The sequence below is a fragment of the Salmo salar genome, chromosome 05 (genome assembly GCF_965601325.2).
Source record: "Salmo salar chromosome 05, fSalSal1, whole genome shotgun sequence".
In the NCBI taxonomy this organism is placed as follows: domain Eukaryota; kingdom Metazoa; phylum Chordata; class Actinopteri; order Salmoniformes; family Salmonidae; genus Salmo; species Salmo salar.
The window spans coordinates 51,256,797-51,273,493 of record NC_138295.1 but is presented as its reverse complement, the minus strand read 5'-3'; the positions used below and the strand labels follow the sequence as shown (position 1 = coordinate 51,273,493).

General features: G+C 41.0%; 1 protein-coding gene across 1 annotated transcript; it reads right to left on the bottom strand.

Moving 5' to 3' along the window:
- Positions 1-207: 207 nt before the first annotated feature.
- Positions 208-7,342, bottom strand: LOC106605054 (growth/differentiation factor 6-A-like). Its single transcript, XM_014200310.3, has 2 exons — positions 6,852-7,342; positions 208-2,675 (listed from the first exon to the last, which is right to left on the bottom strand). Exons 1-2 carry the CDS (start codon positions 7,201-7,203, stop codon positions 1,783-1,785), a joined length of 1,245 nt encoding a protein of 414 aa, XP_014055785.1. The 5' UTR covers positions 7,204-7,342; the 3' UTR covers positions 208-1,782.
- Between the last annotated feature and the right edge of the window lie 9,355 nt (positions 7,343-16,697).

Below are 16,697 nucleotides of genomic sequence, written 5' to 3'. Positions count from 1 at the left end.
TGTCACAGCGGATCAACTCAGCAGATTTCTGGGAAATTAAAGAGGGGAGTTAAGTCATCCGAAGTACAAGAGTGTTGGATGTTTTGTTCTTCACTTTATTAGTACAGTAATAGTGTGGAATAATATCCATTAATATATATATATATATATATATATATATATATATATATATATATATATATATATATATATATATATATATTGGCCTATATAAATGTATAATTTCATATATCATTTCAAAAGATTTTAACACAGTTGAATGCACCTCAGAACTCAGAACCTAGGTAATTATGAGGTAGACATCAATAATGGTATTTGCACCCTCAACATTTTTTATACAGCTTAAATTACTCTCATCAATGTAAGAAATATATGATTATCATGAAACTCTGTACATCACAATTAATAAAATTATTATAGAATAGATATTATAACGATTTGAGTGCATTTAAAGTATGTACATTTACAAAGAAATGCCTTTTGTCATTTCTTCATAAGTTGCACTTGTAAAGTTTTAACTATACAAATATTTACAGCTCAAATAATGAACAGCAGTGCATTCAAAGCTAATGTGCATTTAAATATCTCGTTTGCGAGTCTTTTCTTGTCAGTCGATTTATCATGAAAAGGGTGTTCTTCCTGACTACATGACATTGGCGCACTCAGTTGTGGAAGTGCCTTTAGTAAAGATGCAGACGTTGAAGATGCAAATGTTTGTCTTGATTATTTAACGTGGCCTTTGGTGTCCCCACGTGCTCCTGTGCCCAACCGGGTCCAACTGCCTTTCACTGTGCCTTCAGCAAGTCATGGAAATACAGTCAGCTGTCAATGGCAGGCACAATATGAATGCCTATGTCCATGGAGCCCATGTTTAGAATCGTCTGTTTAGTCTTGCATTTGTTGCCCGCAGGCTGTGATGACTCGAGCGCGCACTCCATTCTGATGAAACCTGACGCACAGGGAAATCTCTTGTAGGCATACCTGCGCTATCTCTTTTCCTCAGAGCCCATTGTGTGTTTGGTAGATTACATTCACCTTTTAGAGAGAGAGCGAGAGAGAAAGAGAGAGAGAGAAATAGATTTGAAAGAGAGAGATTGGAGAGAGGGGGGGGGGGGGGTGCTAGGGCCGATTGATAACGCATCAGAAGAGCTCGATAGTTTCAGCTGGACACTGGCAGTGAGCCTGGAAACACCCGCTACAAATGAGTCCTCTTCGCAAGACCGTTGCAGGGAGCTGCAACAATGCACAAGGGCTATCCCGTGACTGCGGCCTAGTTTGAACAGGTGCATTCCACTGTGCCCATTTCGGACAGAATCCACTGATGGAAGACCAACAATTCCAAGTCTGCTCAGAAAATGATAAATAATAGCATATCACTAGCATGTTGATACCCACTCCTCTACTGCGGACTAATGGTTTATGACGACGTGTCTATCCATGTCCGGGCCTCGCAAAACAATACACTATGCTCTTGAAAAACATATCAGATGGACGGAAATGTAGGCTAAGAGTAGGTATTAGTTTAACACAACAATTGGACATCTAAGGCTATGTGAGATGGTACTGAGTTTAAATTTGACCAAAATAAATATGCTTGCATAGGCCTACACTACAAATAATGTCTCTCGCGGATCCCTTTTGAGTGAAGTTTAGGCGCACCATGATATGGCAAGAACGCATGGGTCTATATGCTTAAGATATGCCACAGCTTTCATATACTGACCTGGACCGAATGACTTATCTTTGATTTTGCGGGGTTTAAATACGCAGAAGAAAAGGACGCTACCTGCAGCCACACTGCTCTACCACCATGTCCTCATACTGTTTGTACACAACGTTATTGCCCGAGTCTATGTAAAGAATGCTGATGGGACTGAGTTTGGTGGGAACACAACAGCTAGGAGGTGTGCTATTGGGGTCCATTGAATTCATGAGAGTTTGAATGATGGCATGGTTTGTTGGCTCTAAATGCGATCTCAAAGGAAAGTCGCACACGCCCTCACAGTGGTACGCCTCGTAATCCAATGGCGCAATGATCCAGTCATCCCACCCTAGCTCTTTGAAATTAACGTGCAGAGCCTTTTTGCTGCATCTAGATTTGGACTTCTTGCCATGTCTTTTCCCATGCCGATTGTTCAATGCAGTCCTCCGTCGGCGCCTGGCTTTGAACCGCAGGCCCCGCTCCTCCTCCGACCTGCTCCCTGATCCGCGAGACCTGATCTTCTCTTTCATTTCGTTGAACAGGTTCTCCCTTTTCTTGGACCTGGTGTAAACCACCAAGATGGCCTTCTCTTGCTGAGTTCGACCGGTTCTGTCAAATCCCATCTGTTTTAAATCGATTTCCATTTCTGATTTACCAAGAGTGCCCTTGAGCTGGAGACAAAGCTGGCTCCCCTGGGCGGAGTGATACCGGTTTTTAAACATTTCCCACACGTCCAAAACCTCCCATCCTGGTTTTCGGGAATCCAGAGGATCAAGGGATCTTGCATCCAGTAGCCGTTCTGATCGACAGGAGAGTAATTGAATGTCATAGAGACCTGTCGGGGACGTTTGCAAATCCCCGGGTACTTTTCTAAATATCCTTAATTCAGCTCCAACCAACTCCTCTTTGTCTGAAAGGGTTGAGACATCAAACAGATACTTTTGTCTTCGCAAAGGAGAGTGCAAGAGATCGTCTGCAAGATAAAAAGAAATAATTGCAGTCAGATTCACTTAGGGTGTACAGTGTTCAGGAGAGGGAGTGGGAGGAGGAGGGTTCACATTCTCACAAAGAGGCCAGATCCACTGGCCTTCTTTCTTGTTTTTCAGTGCCCATTCAAAAGTCGAGCTGAGACAAACTACGACTGACACGTCATTTCTGAGCAGAAAGGGTGCATTATAATTTTTTGGTACTGTATAATAAACATCTTCACTCTTAACATCAATAATCAACAGATGCAAACTTAGCAGAACAACTACCATAATAATGAATTATTTACATTTTCCCATTATGCCTAATATGATGAGGTGTCGCCTGTTTGAATGAACTTTATTTCCATGTTAGTAAGATATCATTTTTGAGACAGTAGCCTGAATATTGTAGGCTAAGCCTGTGATCATAATACAACAGCTGGCAATTGCCTCTTTCTCTCTCTCTCTCTCTCTCTCCCTCTCTCTCTCTCTGTACCACACTGTCCTTTTGGATTTGCTACATTTTCGATGTGCAAAATACCGTTCAGTAGCCTATAATCCTATAATTTTGCTCTGTACTTTAAATGTTGTACATTTTTATTATTAGATAAGACTCGAAATATAGCCTATGTATTTTCATTCTTATGGGGAGAAATGTGAAATTCGGAAGCAAACTTCAATTGAATTGTCAATTGAATCTTATCATAATTGTTTTATGTTAATGTAGGCTATTGTTTTCTAATAACACCCCCAAATGAATCACTTCAGAGAATACTTTGCTTTTTCAATGTAGGCCTATCATCACTAAACGAAAAGCCTGATTAAATTAGTGGATATTTTATCAAACCAGTTTATTAATTATTCTTTGCTTGGGAAAAATTATTTCTGAAACGATTATCAAAGTTGTGGAGCATAGAAACGAGGGGCCTAGTGATATGACGGGAGGGGATTCTGCCGGACTCAACCGACCGAAGGCGATATAGGTTACTGTACACTCAACTGAACAATACACAATTCATATATTATTCCCTGCTCGAGACCCACTAGGCCTAGGATACACATATTTGATCCCAGCGAAGCAATGTGCTCTCATATAAGTTAGAATATTGTTCATTTCTGCTGTAAAGGGTTTACTGGAGGTATGCAGTGTTTTTTATATCTTAAACACAAGGTTTCATAAAATACATTAGAGCTTTTAAAACACCGTTTTCTAAAGATTGCTCGATTACTTACGAGACATTTAGATTTTCGTCATATTTTATCAAGTCAAATATAATTATACATAGGCATAATAGGGTAAATGCTCAAATAGGCTGAAGTAAAAACGAATCTGTTTTACTTTTACTTTTAAGGCTACCATGAAAAAATGTGTTGCCCAAACAAAATGCGATTTTATTTAGCATTCACGATAACAGGAATATACTAGGCCTACATAAGACAGATCAATCTGTGGTCTTCGGAAATATCAATTAAATGTGATTCCGTTTACCATTTGTCCATCAAATTAAATGCACTGAACAACTTGTTATTTAATAAAAACAACACTTGTGGGTAGCTTGTTCTAGGCCTAAACAATCGCGCCCTGTGTGTAGGCTATTAATGTACAAATCCAACATAGATGCCATATTTCAAAATAATATGATTTTATTCGAAATAGATATTTGAATTTGGTTGCCAATACTTTCCCCCCTCTGTGAACCCTGCATAGTTTAATAGTAAAAGTAGAGTGAAACCTTGTGTTTGTTTCAGTAATTTGCACGTATGGTCTGCATTAAGGTTTTTTATAAGACCTCAAACAAATCGTATACAAGGTCACCAAATAATTAACAGTTCTGAATTCCCCTCTTCCTCATTAAAATACTTCCCCGCTTATATTACATCTCCTCTTGCCAACGACAACATTCCCAGTTCAAAAGTGCTTGGCCTGATTATGCTGACTTTAAGTTAGAATCTGTTTTAAAGAACTTGACATTGCAGTTTGTTGATTTTGAGATATGATTCGACAAATTAAGAGACACATTTTGATTCAGCTCATTTGCTTGTAAAATATAAACATTTGGACATAATTGATCCTGTGCGTAATTTACATATTTATCTGACCAAAATATGAACGATACGGCGTCAACCACTTATGTTAGGCCTATTGTTGTATTATCTGAGGTTTTGGACAACATATAACATTGATATTACACTTTCCTCTATGTTTTAGGCTACGATTTTCTAAAGGCTGAGAAAGAGAGCGAAGAGGAGAGGAGCGAAAGAGAGAGAGGGAGACTTCTAGTGCTGTGGCTTCCGAGGCCAGCGAGCACCATCTGCGTTTTAATGAGTTACTTCAAGTGCCAAAAGTAATTTTCATACATTTGGTTTATTATTGTCTGACCTTGCGACCATAACGAACGTAGGGACGTCTCCTATTCTGTTTTGCATAAATTGTTTTCATTTTACCTGCAGAGGGGGAAAGTTACACAATATAAAACATTTCAGTTTTGTACAAAAATGTCGTCTATCGTACAAGTGTTTCCAAAAACAGCTGTGCGTAATAGCTGAAAAAGCGCAAAATTCATATATTACGCACGAACGTTGTCGCTTGAGTATTACTATTCGGACTTTTTAAAGTGCAAAAAATAGTATGTTGTAGTCTATTATACAATACAACTCAACACTCGAGGGTCTGGTAGAATCTTAACAGAAACCACCAATGTGTTGAGAGAACGGAATAAAAAAATATTTTCAGCAATTAAAGTGGCGGTCGCACAGCGAGGTACACAGTAAAATACTAACCACTTCATAGCGAAGGACGTGCTCTTACATTTTTTCCTTTGTTTTTGGTGATATGCCATTGGCTGAGTTGGGTCATTATGGGAGAATAGACAGTGTTTGATATGTTATGACATGAACACTCAATTAGATCACGAGTTCAAATACTCCAATCAGCGGTTCGATGCTAAGCAACCCTCAGAGAGTCCAGAGAAGGGTCAGAGCCAGTGACACATCAAATCAAAATCAGGGGGAAAGTGCGGCTTTTTCACCATGTTACAGATGGGAAATAATGCCAACAATGACGTTAACTGATTGTATTTCTCCTCTAAAGATAAAGCTGACTTACATGTGTTCGGGTTTGTTGGTGTTTATCTGCCTTTGTTTGTCTAATCAAATCCGTCAAATCACTTGGTTACAGAGTTAACTGTCCCTAATCACCTGCAGCCCCCCACCTGCAGCCCACCCTAACCCATTCTAATATATCAGTTTATTAACTGCAGAGTTGGCCAACCAGATTGCACTGATGGCATGACGATCTGTAACACATAATGTTAATTCCTATCTTGATGCAAGCCAACTGTCATTTCCTGTTTGACGTGTTCACTGAGTCCTACACCAATGTTTAAATTAATGCATGAGTTCTTTGGAAATATAACTTTTTCTATGATTATCAGTAGCACTGTTCGAGTCTAGTCTGACGACAAGGCAAGGTTTGAACAGGATGGGGTTGGTGCACGCGGGGACCCATAGAGAATGATTTACTACCTTCATTTAGATAGGGCCTCAATTAGTGTTTTATTGTCGTGTAACCTGGGGGTCAATGTAAGTGTAATATAACTTCATACTTTGCAAAATTGATGTACTCCTATGGCTCTTTAAAATGTGTCCCAAGGGCTCAAATGGAACTGAATGCGACAACAAAACGTAATGCGTCAATCATAAACGGTGATAAAAGCTCCAGTGCAACTAAAACAACTTTGAGGCTGACAAGATAATTGCACTTTAGCTTGTGAAATATCGTTTTATGCATTAATTAATAGTACATTTTACAATTCCAGCTGTTACATATTTAGATTGGATCACCTCTAAACCTGCACCATCGACTGATAGGCCAGCACACTATTTTGTTGTGGTTATTTTATGGCAGTCTTTGTGGGTCAAGAGTAGAACAGGAACACCATTTTTCCACATTTCAACTTGCAACTCCAGCATTTCATTCAATAAGAGAGCCATTGTAAAAATGAATAGTATATGTTATTGTGAAAGGAGCTGTTTTTTTTTTTTCTTCTTCAGATTAAAAAATGCATACCATGGCTGCAGCGATGTGTGCAAATCTAGAACAAATGTAGCAAGATTCTCACTTGGTCGTATGCAACGGTAGTAGTAGGCTACATAGCTAAGTCATTTTAGTTGAGACCAACCTGTTCCTCTGTCCACAAAACTTGTTATGGTATTTGCAGACTTTGAGGAGCGGAAAAAACTTGCGTTTAGTCCGAGTCTCTCTGCAGCCGAATACGTCCTGTATATGGAGAGCATGTAATCGTGGGGCACAATTGCGTCCTTATTAAAATCTTCTCGGTGATGGCTTAAGATTGGAGAAGATGCGAAGATCTCTTTGGGAAATTTGGTTGACCTTTGTCCATCATGAAGGATCTTGGCTCCCTTGTTTCTCCTTGGCACAGAGGGAGATATGATGGCAGCTGACTGAAAACATGGTATATTCCAAATGAAGATGAGTAACAAATATAACGATAGTACTTGAAATGCGTCCATGGTGGTAGTGTCCCAAAGATGTTTCGAAGCCCTCTCCGCAATGAAGCGATTTTAGACAGCAAGAGCTGAAGATAGACTGCGCGTCAGAGCTAGACTTCTGCGTTCCCTTCTCACCAGAGAAGTGCGTTCGCGCCCTCGACATCACACAAGAGCCGAGACTGTTGAATCAACAGGGAAACACGCCCACTTGCAGACGCTCATGTAGGCTACTTATTGGAGAACTTTTCCCAGTCTTTCTATGGACGTTGAGACGGAGGAGACATCTCCGACGGCCGAGGAGTCGTGTCTCACCGCCATAAGTAACGCCACAGGATGCCAAGTTTAAAGGTACAATAACACGTTGACAAAGGTCAAGAGGTGGACAAAGAATTCAACAGAGCAGAGGTCATATAACGTTCCAAACCATCTGAGAGAGTAGCCTATTGATGAATGTAACCAATTATCTAAGACCCCCTATAACTTTTATGCACGTAAACATGAAGATCAGTGATTTATTTCAGACATGCAAATATTTTGGGGCCATTTTGTTTTACTTTAAAAACACCTTAGCAATAGTTCAGCTATTTGGGGCGATGTTCTACATTCCCAACGAAGGTCACAGATGCAATTTTCAATTTTCAAGACAAAGGACCAAGGTTATATATATTGTATTTATGTGCGCAAACCAAACTGGCAATGTCTCCGAGGGTATCAATGGATTATGAAAGTACTGAAGAGAATGTGTTCCATTCAAGAAAATATATGGCAAGAAGAACACTATTCATTACGCTATTCAGCCTCTCTTTTTGCTGTATTCTACCGACCTCCAATGGCATTTCCATGAACTGCAAGTGGCTTCAAAATCATACGACCCATACTTCTCTTAATATCTAGGCCCACTTGTTGAAGACATGATAATAATGTATCCTCAAAAATGTGTCATTCCGTTTATGATAAAGCCACCATGTCTCCAGATAAAACCCTTAATGAAAATCCCTTGTGGAAATCTCCACTCTTGAACGGGTTAGTCAGAGATAAGATGTGTACATAGGCCTTGTCAGGAACATATTGACTAACTGTGGTGTTAGTAGGTCAACAAACAGACAAGGTCCTTCACAGTGATAAGATTTAAAATTGTTTGAGACAGGAAACAACTTCACAGTGATTGATAATGCATGCAGGTGTTGATGCATTCACTAATTGTGTGTCTGACATAGCTTTTACTCTGTGTATGTTTAGGACTATAGCCTATTTCTATGCGGACCCTATTTCTAATGACAGTTGGGTAAGATTGGATCCAGGGGATCCCCCTACCAAATACCATACCTGTTTTTGAAAAACTCCACAAAATCAATTTCTGATGCTGATTTTTTGTAGTATGTAAAGTTGTAGCTTTTATCTACATTGCCGGTCAAATGTTTTAGAACACATACTCATTGTCGATTTGCATTTCTATAAATTGGTATGTGGAGGAATAAACGTGATTAAATCAGTCCATAAAATAGCGTGTGGTTGAAATAGCATTATTTGGTATTCCTTTGTGTAGCAGTACACTCCAGCAGAGAGCAGCATTTGCCCACCACCTCCTAATGTCTGTGGCTTTGACATCGAGTTTTCACTCTTTAAATTTACTCTAAGACACATGGACAGGGTCAGTATTTTATTCCAAACGTTTCAAATGAGAATAGGCCTTAGATGTCTCACAATTAAGTAGCCGTTGGTCACAGGGGTAGGCTACTTGAATGTTGCGGCCACTGCTATGAAGCAACTCAGTATGCCCCACTTCTTTGACCTGGGCTTTTTGACAGGCTCCCTCCGCTGCATTATGCTATTCATCTCTGCAATCTGAACATTGAGTTTGGAGAGCTTTGGCAGTTACTTGTCCTCAAATAAATGTTGCTCTCAACAGCCCCGCTGCATTATGTTATTCATTTCTTTCGTCAGTATGAGCCAGTATAGTTCTCAGAAAAACACCTGATTTAAATTGGTCGTGTGGTTACTGTTTAGATTTAAAAAAAAATGTCCGCTAAACATTTTGTAGAAGCAATTCTCACCATAAAGCAGATATTTTTTTTTAAATAATACAAATTGGATTGTGATGTCTTGCGAAGGATTCACTGCAGAGTCTACTCACAGGCGCTATCCCACTACGGGACGGCCCCGGGGATTTGAGCTGCTTCTTTTCCGACCTGGGCCACTGCTGCCCTCCGTAGACGACCTGGTGGGCCCAGGCTACCCCATGAGTACTAACTATATAGATACTGAATTTAGTGCGGACTCCCGTTCGACATAGAGCGCCAACCTCAGCCTCCGGGTGACTTGGGTTACAGGCACGCGCCACCGCGCCCGGCGCCAAACTCAGCTGCAGGTAGAGGTGATACCGGGAGTAGTGTGTGACGTCATTTCAAAGGAACGCTTACAATCCTTTGCGAAGTCGACGAGTAGAACAAAAGACTATAGTTTTCTATAAACTATGCTTCAAGCGCTTCAAATTACCCCCTGATTTGACAATATTTTAATAGAAATTCGGATTACAGAAAACCTCTGATTGTCATTTTTTCCTCTTTGTAAAATGATGGAAGGCTATCTGTGCTGCTGAAGGCTGTAAGAAATAAAGTAAGGTTAATGCATTTATGCTTTACCATACATTGTGGAAGAGTACAGTACAAAAAAAACCCCACCTTGAACCGACAATGAGATGGTAGTATTGTATTTGTATTTGTTTATTTTAAAACAGTTACATAAATGCAATATTTTTTTTGAAAAAGCAATAATTTATTTTTAGTTTTGCTAAGGCAAAAACAAGATTTGATAAACACAACCACATAATTTCGCTATGCGGATTTCATTCACAATGGACAGAAAATTAAAAACAAACGTAGACCTATCATTCACATCACCCATATTTTGCTTTAAATCCATTGATTCATTTTGCCAATTATTCACCCTTACGGTTACTTTAGAAATATTAATTATTTTCACATTATAGTCAAAGACAACTGAATTTCTGTGTTGACAATATTGTAAGACACGTGGACAGGGTGAGTTCTTTATTCCAACTGTTTCAAATGAGAAAAGTAGGCATTGATCACAGTAGTGTATTTGAATGTTCTGGCCACTGCTGCGAAGCAGCTCAGTATCCCCACCTCTGGATTTTTTTTTTGACAGCCCCTCTATGATGATCTGCAATCTGAACATTGGATTTGGAGAGCTTTGACAGTTCCTTGACCTCAAATTAATTTTGCTCTTAACGGGCTCTGCTGCATTATACACTTCATTCGTCAGTAGGAGTCAGTTGAACCATAATCTGTGTTTATAGGAGACGTTGAATATGGCGAGTTTATTCAACGTCTCCCGTAAACCCAGATTCTGGTTCAGGAGTCAGTAGGCCCTATAACTCTTTGGTCGACTGGTTACTGTTCAATTGTTTTTCATGGTATGTTAAATCTTTTGTTGAGGGAATCTTCATCCGTGAAGCATTTAAAAAAATTAAAACATTTTAAAAAAAAGGAAAAAGAAGACTGGGTTTCGATGTCTTGCCAAGGCTGCACTGCAGTGTCTACTCACTACTAGACTGCACCGAGGCTTTGACCTGGTTCGTTTCCGATCTGGGCCTGTGTACCCCTCTTTAGACGACCTGGTGGTGCCGGGCTCCCGCAGGAGCACCATATCACGAGCAAACTTGGTGCGGACAGCCGTTCGGCATAGTGTACTACAGCCCAGAGCTCATCAACTCATTCGATTCGCCAACTTCAGCCTCCCAGTGACTTGGATTACAGGGCGAGCCACTGTGTCAGGAGAACAATTTAGCTGAAGGTAAAATTGATAAAAGGAGTAATCTGTGACGTCATTTCAAGAGAAGAACTAAAGACTATGGTTTTCTATAAACTAGGCTTCAAAACGGCCTCAAATTACCCTCAAATGTGATATTCTTTTCATACAAAGTCGAAGTACAGAAAATGTCTGATGGTCAGTTATTTATCTTTGTAAGAGGATTGAATGTCTGTGATGCTGACTAGCATGATGTAAGAAATAAAATAATGTTAATGCTTTTATGCTTTACCATACATTTTGGAAGAACACATAAAAAACCCCACCTGTAACTGATAACGATGTTGTACTATTGTATTTGTATTACTTTGTTTTAAAACAGTTACATGAATTCAATATCATTTTCAGAAAAAGCAATATTTTCATTTTAAATCTGCTTAGACAAAACATGATTTGATAAACACAACCACAGAAGTTATTTATGCGGTCTTCCCTCAGCGTTCAACCCCATAGTGTCCACAAACTCATCACTAAGCTAAGGACCCTGGGACTCAACACCTCCCTCTGCAACTGGATCCTAGACTTCCTGACAGGCTGACCCCAGGTGGTAAGGGTAGGCAACAGCACATCTGCCACGCTAATCCTCAACACAGGGGCCCCTCAGGGGTGCGTGCTTAGTCCCCTCCTGTACTCCCTGTTCACCCACGACTGCTTGGCCAAGCATGACTCCAACACCATCATTAAGTTTGCTGACGACCCAACAGCCTGATCACCAACACCGATGAGACAGCCTATAGGAAGGAGGTCAGACACCTGGCAATGTGGTGCTAGGACAACAACCTCTCCCTCAACGTGAGCAAGACAAAGGAGCTGATCGAGGAATACAGGAAAAAGAGGGCCGAACACGCCCCCATTCACATCGACAGGGTTGTAGTGGAGCGGGTCGAGAGTTTCAAGTTCCTAGGTGTCCACATCAAAAACAAACTATCATGGTCCAAACACACCAAGACACTCATGAAGAGGGCACGACAACACCTTTTCCCCTTCAGGAGACTGAAAAGATTTGGCATGGGTCCTCAGATTCTCCAAAAGTTCTACAGCTGCACCATCGAGAGCATCCTGACCGGTTGCATCACCACCTGGTATGGCAACTGCTTGGCATCTGACCGTAAGGCGCTACAGAGGGTAGTGCGTATGGCCCAGTACATCACTGGGGCCAAGCTTCCTGCCATCCAGGACCTATATACTAGGCAATGTCAGAGGAAGGCCTAAAGAATTGTCAAAGACTCCAGTCACATAGACTGTTCTCTCTGCTACCGCACTGCAAGCGGTACCAGAGCGCCACATTTTTTATATATTTGCAAAAAAGTCTAAAAAACTGTTTTTGCTTTGTCATGATGTGGTATTGTGTGTAGATTGATTTGAAGGCATTCAGGGCTTAGCCCAAAACCAGTAGGGAGGTCTAAGGGCATTCTCCCCCAGCACAAAAAAAAGAAGCAACATGTAGCAACAGCTAGCTATATGTGTGGATTTGGTGCACTTTGAGATGAATATTGAGAGACTAGAACATTTAGAGATTTTATATTTTTCAGGTAACTTGTACCTTCCCACCTGTCACAGCAGACGCTGCCAGTACTCAATTACAATTGCTGATGTGGATCTCTCTACTCTATAACAATCTTTACTCTGGAATACATACATCTACAGTGTATTTCCAAAAACCATTCAACAACTTCAAACATAGTCCTCGACCTTACCAATCAGGCAAAACTGCTGAAAGAATGCCACAGTAGCCAAACCCCCCCACCTCTCTCTCCCTCTCTCTCTCGCACTCTCTCTCACACACACACACACACACACACACACACACACACACACACACACACACACACACACACACACACACACACACACACACACACACACACACACACACACACACACACACACACACACACACACACACACACACACACACACACAGTGCAGTAATTAGAATCCATAGAGCAGCTTTAAGTGATACAATCTACTGTGCTCACCCCTCCTCTGCCTCTCTTCATTGCTTTCTCTCTTCTGCCCTATTCTATTGCTGTCTGAATACTACATGTTGCTGTCTATTGTCTATCCTCCTCTCTCAACCTGCCCTGGTTGTAAAAAGTGTAAAAGTAAACAATTGTTTTAATTGTAATTTCAGGCTTTTTCACCTCACCTGCAAATTCTTTGTAAATCATGTTTTACTTTTTCACTGTCTGTATATCACTTCTTGTAATTTGTACAAATAAATAAACTAATTAGAATCTATAGAGCAGCTTGAAGTGATACAGCTGTGTAATCAGTCCTCCTCTGTTCTCTCCCCATCTGCCATCTTCTGTCACTTTCTCTGTGTCTTGTCTGTTGCTGTCTCAGGTTCTTGTTTGTTACTGTCTTCTTTGTCTATCCTCTTCAGTTATAGCCTGTTCTGTTCTTCTGGTGTCTCTCTTCATCATATACTATTCGTCTGTTGCTGTCTCTGTGTCTCGTCTGGTGTCTCTCTCCATCACCTATTCTTCTGTTGCTTTCTCTGTGTCTTGTCTGGTGTGTCTTTTTAGTTTTGCAATCCAAAACGGTCAAGGGGATACTTGAGTAGCTTAACTTGTTTTGGGCCTGTGTCTTGGTCACCTATATCATCCTCTTCCCTACCATTTGTCCCTAGCTGCTGCTGTTCTAAGTGCTCCACTGGCCTCCTGTTCTCATCTGTCCTCCTTCTTGGCTCATCTGAAAGGTAGCAAGGTAGAGGTGCAACATGTCCTTAGTTAGTTTTAAAGGGAGACTGCACTTCCTGATTTGGCTTCATTTTAGATTTGGTTAATTAAGAAATGCTAGAGGCCATGAATAAATTCAAACGTGAGTTGGTTTTGGGATGTAGTTTGACGTGGGTGTCTGGTGTGTGAGTTCGCAGATGGGAAGAGTAAGCCAAATTATTTTGCCAATTATCTTCAGCCGGCTGGTGTGCAACCTGACTTTGACAGACATTAAATTACATATGTAAATGACACAATATTTTCATGTTGCACACCTGTTAGTTTTCTCATTAAATGCTTTCAATATTTGTATATGCATTTCTACAATTTATAGTTGGTTTGAGGTTTTTAAGTCATTGACATTCGGAGCTAATGGAATTTTAAAATATTGTCCCATGTACATTGTGTAATTAACCAATGGTCCCTAACTAGCCCCACAGGGATATCCAAAGTCAACCCAAATTTACAACAGGCATTATGATTGGGTCACGTGCAGCTGCACTCTGAATTCATGATTACTGCCAGCTGTGGGCATGTGGGCAGGTTTGAAAGAAACCCAACCTTCATTTACGGTGTGATGCAGTCACAACCACAAGTCTCACAAAACTCAGTTTTGGACAAGAATGACTTTATTACCAAAATTATCCTATTTACACTTTGTAGTCAATTTTGACAAGAGAATAATAGTTTATGACTTTTCTTCGGGGCAATTGCTGCTTAAAGTTTCGACCAAGGCAACTCAACTGTAAAGAAAAATTCAAGTGTCTGCATAATAGCTCAACACAACTCCAAACATGACAGAAAAGAAGCTACATAGCCCCTAGACTAGGCATGTGCAACTCCAGTCTTCAGGGCCCGGAGTGGTGTCACAATTTCCCCCCATTCCTAGAAAACACAGCTGATTAAACCAAATGCATTCTGAACTGAAGATCCTGATTTGTTGATTATTGGAGTCGGGTTTGTGAACTGGGCCTGGGGAAAAAGTGTGACAACAATCAGGCCCCCGAGGACTGGAGTTGCCCATCCCTGCCATAGGCAGTGCATTCTGAAAGTATTCAGACCCCTTCCCTTTTTCCAAATTTTGTTACGTTGCAGTCTTACTCTAAAATTGATTAAATAAAAAAAGTCCTCATCAATCTACACACAATACCCCATAATGAAAAAGCGAAAACCATTTTTTTTGAAATTTTTGCAGATGTACTATAAAAAATACAAACAGAAATAACTTATTTACATATTATTCAAACCCTTTGCTATGAGACTCGATATTTGAGCTCAGGTGCAACCTGTTTCTATTGATCATCCTGGAGATGTTTCTACAACTTGATTGGAGTCCACCTGTGGTAAATCCAATTGACTGGACATGATTTGAAAAGGCACACACCTGTCTATATAAGGTCCCACAGTTGACAGTGCATGTCAGAGTAAAAACCAAGCCATGAAGTCAAAGGAATTGTCCGTAGAGATGCGAGACAGGATTGTTTCGAGGCACAGATCTCGGGAAGGGTACCAAAAAATGTCTGCAATATTGAAGGTCCCCAAGAACACAGTGGCCTGCATCATTCTTAAATGGAAGAAGTTTGGAACCACCAAGACTCTTCCTAGAGCTGCCCGCCCGGCCAAACTGAGAAATTGGGGGAGAAGGGCCTTGGTCATGGAGGTGACCAAGAACCTGATGGTCACTCTGAAGAGCTCCAAAGTTCATCAGTGGAGGTGGGAGAACCTTCCAGAAGGACAACCATCTCTTCAGCACTCCACCAATCAGACCTTTATGGTATAGTGGCCAGACTGAAGCCACTACTCAGTAAAAGGCACATGACAGCCCACTTGGGGTTCGCCAAAAGGCACATAAAGGACTCTCAGACCATGAGAAACAAGATTCTCTAATCTGATGAAACCAAGATTGAACTTTTTGGCCTGAATGCCAAGCCGCACATCTGGAGGAAACCTGCCACCATCCCTACGGTGAAGCATGGTAGTGGCAGCATCATGCTGTGGGGATGTTTTTCAGCGGCAGGGACTGGGAGACTAGTCAGGATCGAGGGAAACATGAGCAAAGTACAGAGATCCTTGATGAAAACCTGCTCCAGAGCACTCAGGTCCTCTGACTGGGGCAAAAGTTCACCTTCCAACAGGACAATGACCCTAAACACACAGCCAAGACAATGCAGGAGTGGCTTTGGGACAAGTCTCTGAATGTCCTTGAGTGGCCCAGCCAGAGTGGAGAGACCTGAAAATAGCTCTGCAGGGACACTCCCCATCCAACCTGACAGAGCTTGAGAGAATCTGCAGAGAAGAATGCGAGAATTTTTATATATTTGCAAAATGTCTAAAAAACAGTTTTTGCCTTGTCATGATGTGGTATTGTGTGTTAATGTGTTTTAGAATAAGGCTGTAATGTACAAAATGTGGAAAAAGTCAAGGGGTCTGAATACTTTCCGAATGCACTGTATATGGATATAAAGATACATGAGCCAAAAAGTGGACCTGCAGAATGGAATAAATTATAAGACCTCTATTATTCATTTCATTTTGTCAGTTCCACCAGCTAATCGTAGATGTTTTTAGATTGCATAATTTAAGGGCCAATGTACACTACATGATCAAAAGTATGTGGACACCTGCTCGTCGAACATCTCATTCCAAAATCATTAAAATGGAGTTGGTCCCCCCTTTGCTGCTATAACAGCCTCAACTGTTCTGGGAAGGCTTTCCGATAAATGTTGGAACATTGCTGCGGGGACTTGCTTCCATTCAGCCACAAGAGCATGAGTGAGGTCAGGCACTGATGTTGGGCGATTAGGCCTGGCTCGCAGTCGGCATTCCAATTCATCCCAAGTGTGTTCAGTGGGGTTGAGGTCAGGGTTCTGTGCAGGCCAGTCAAGTTCTTCCACACCGATCTCGACAAACCATTTCTGTATGGACCTCAATTTGTGCACGGGTGCTTTGTCATGCTGAAACAGG

Bases quoted from the DNA above. Each gene is read 5' to 3' on its own strand.
- LOC106605054 (XM_014200310.3), bottom strand. From the start codon at position 7,203: ATGGACGCATTTCAAGTACTATCGTTATATTTGTTACTCATCTTCATT. The intron at 2,676-6,851 runs GTTGGTCTCAAC...TTTATCTTGCAG, and splicing joins TTTTGTGGACAGAGGAACAG to ACGATCTCTTGCACTCTCCT.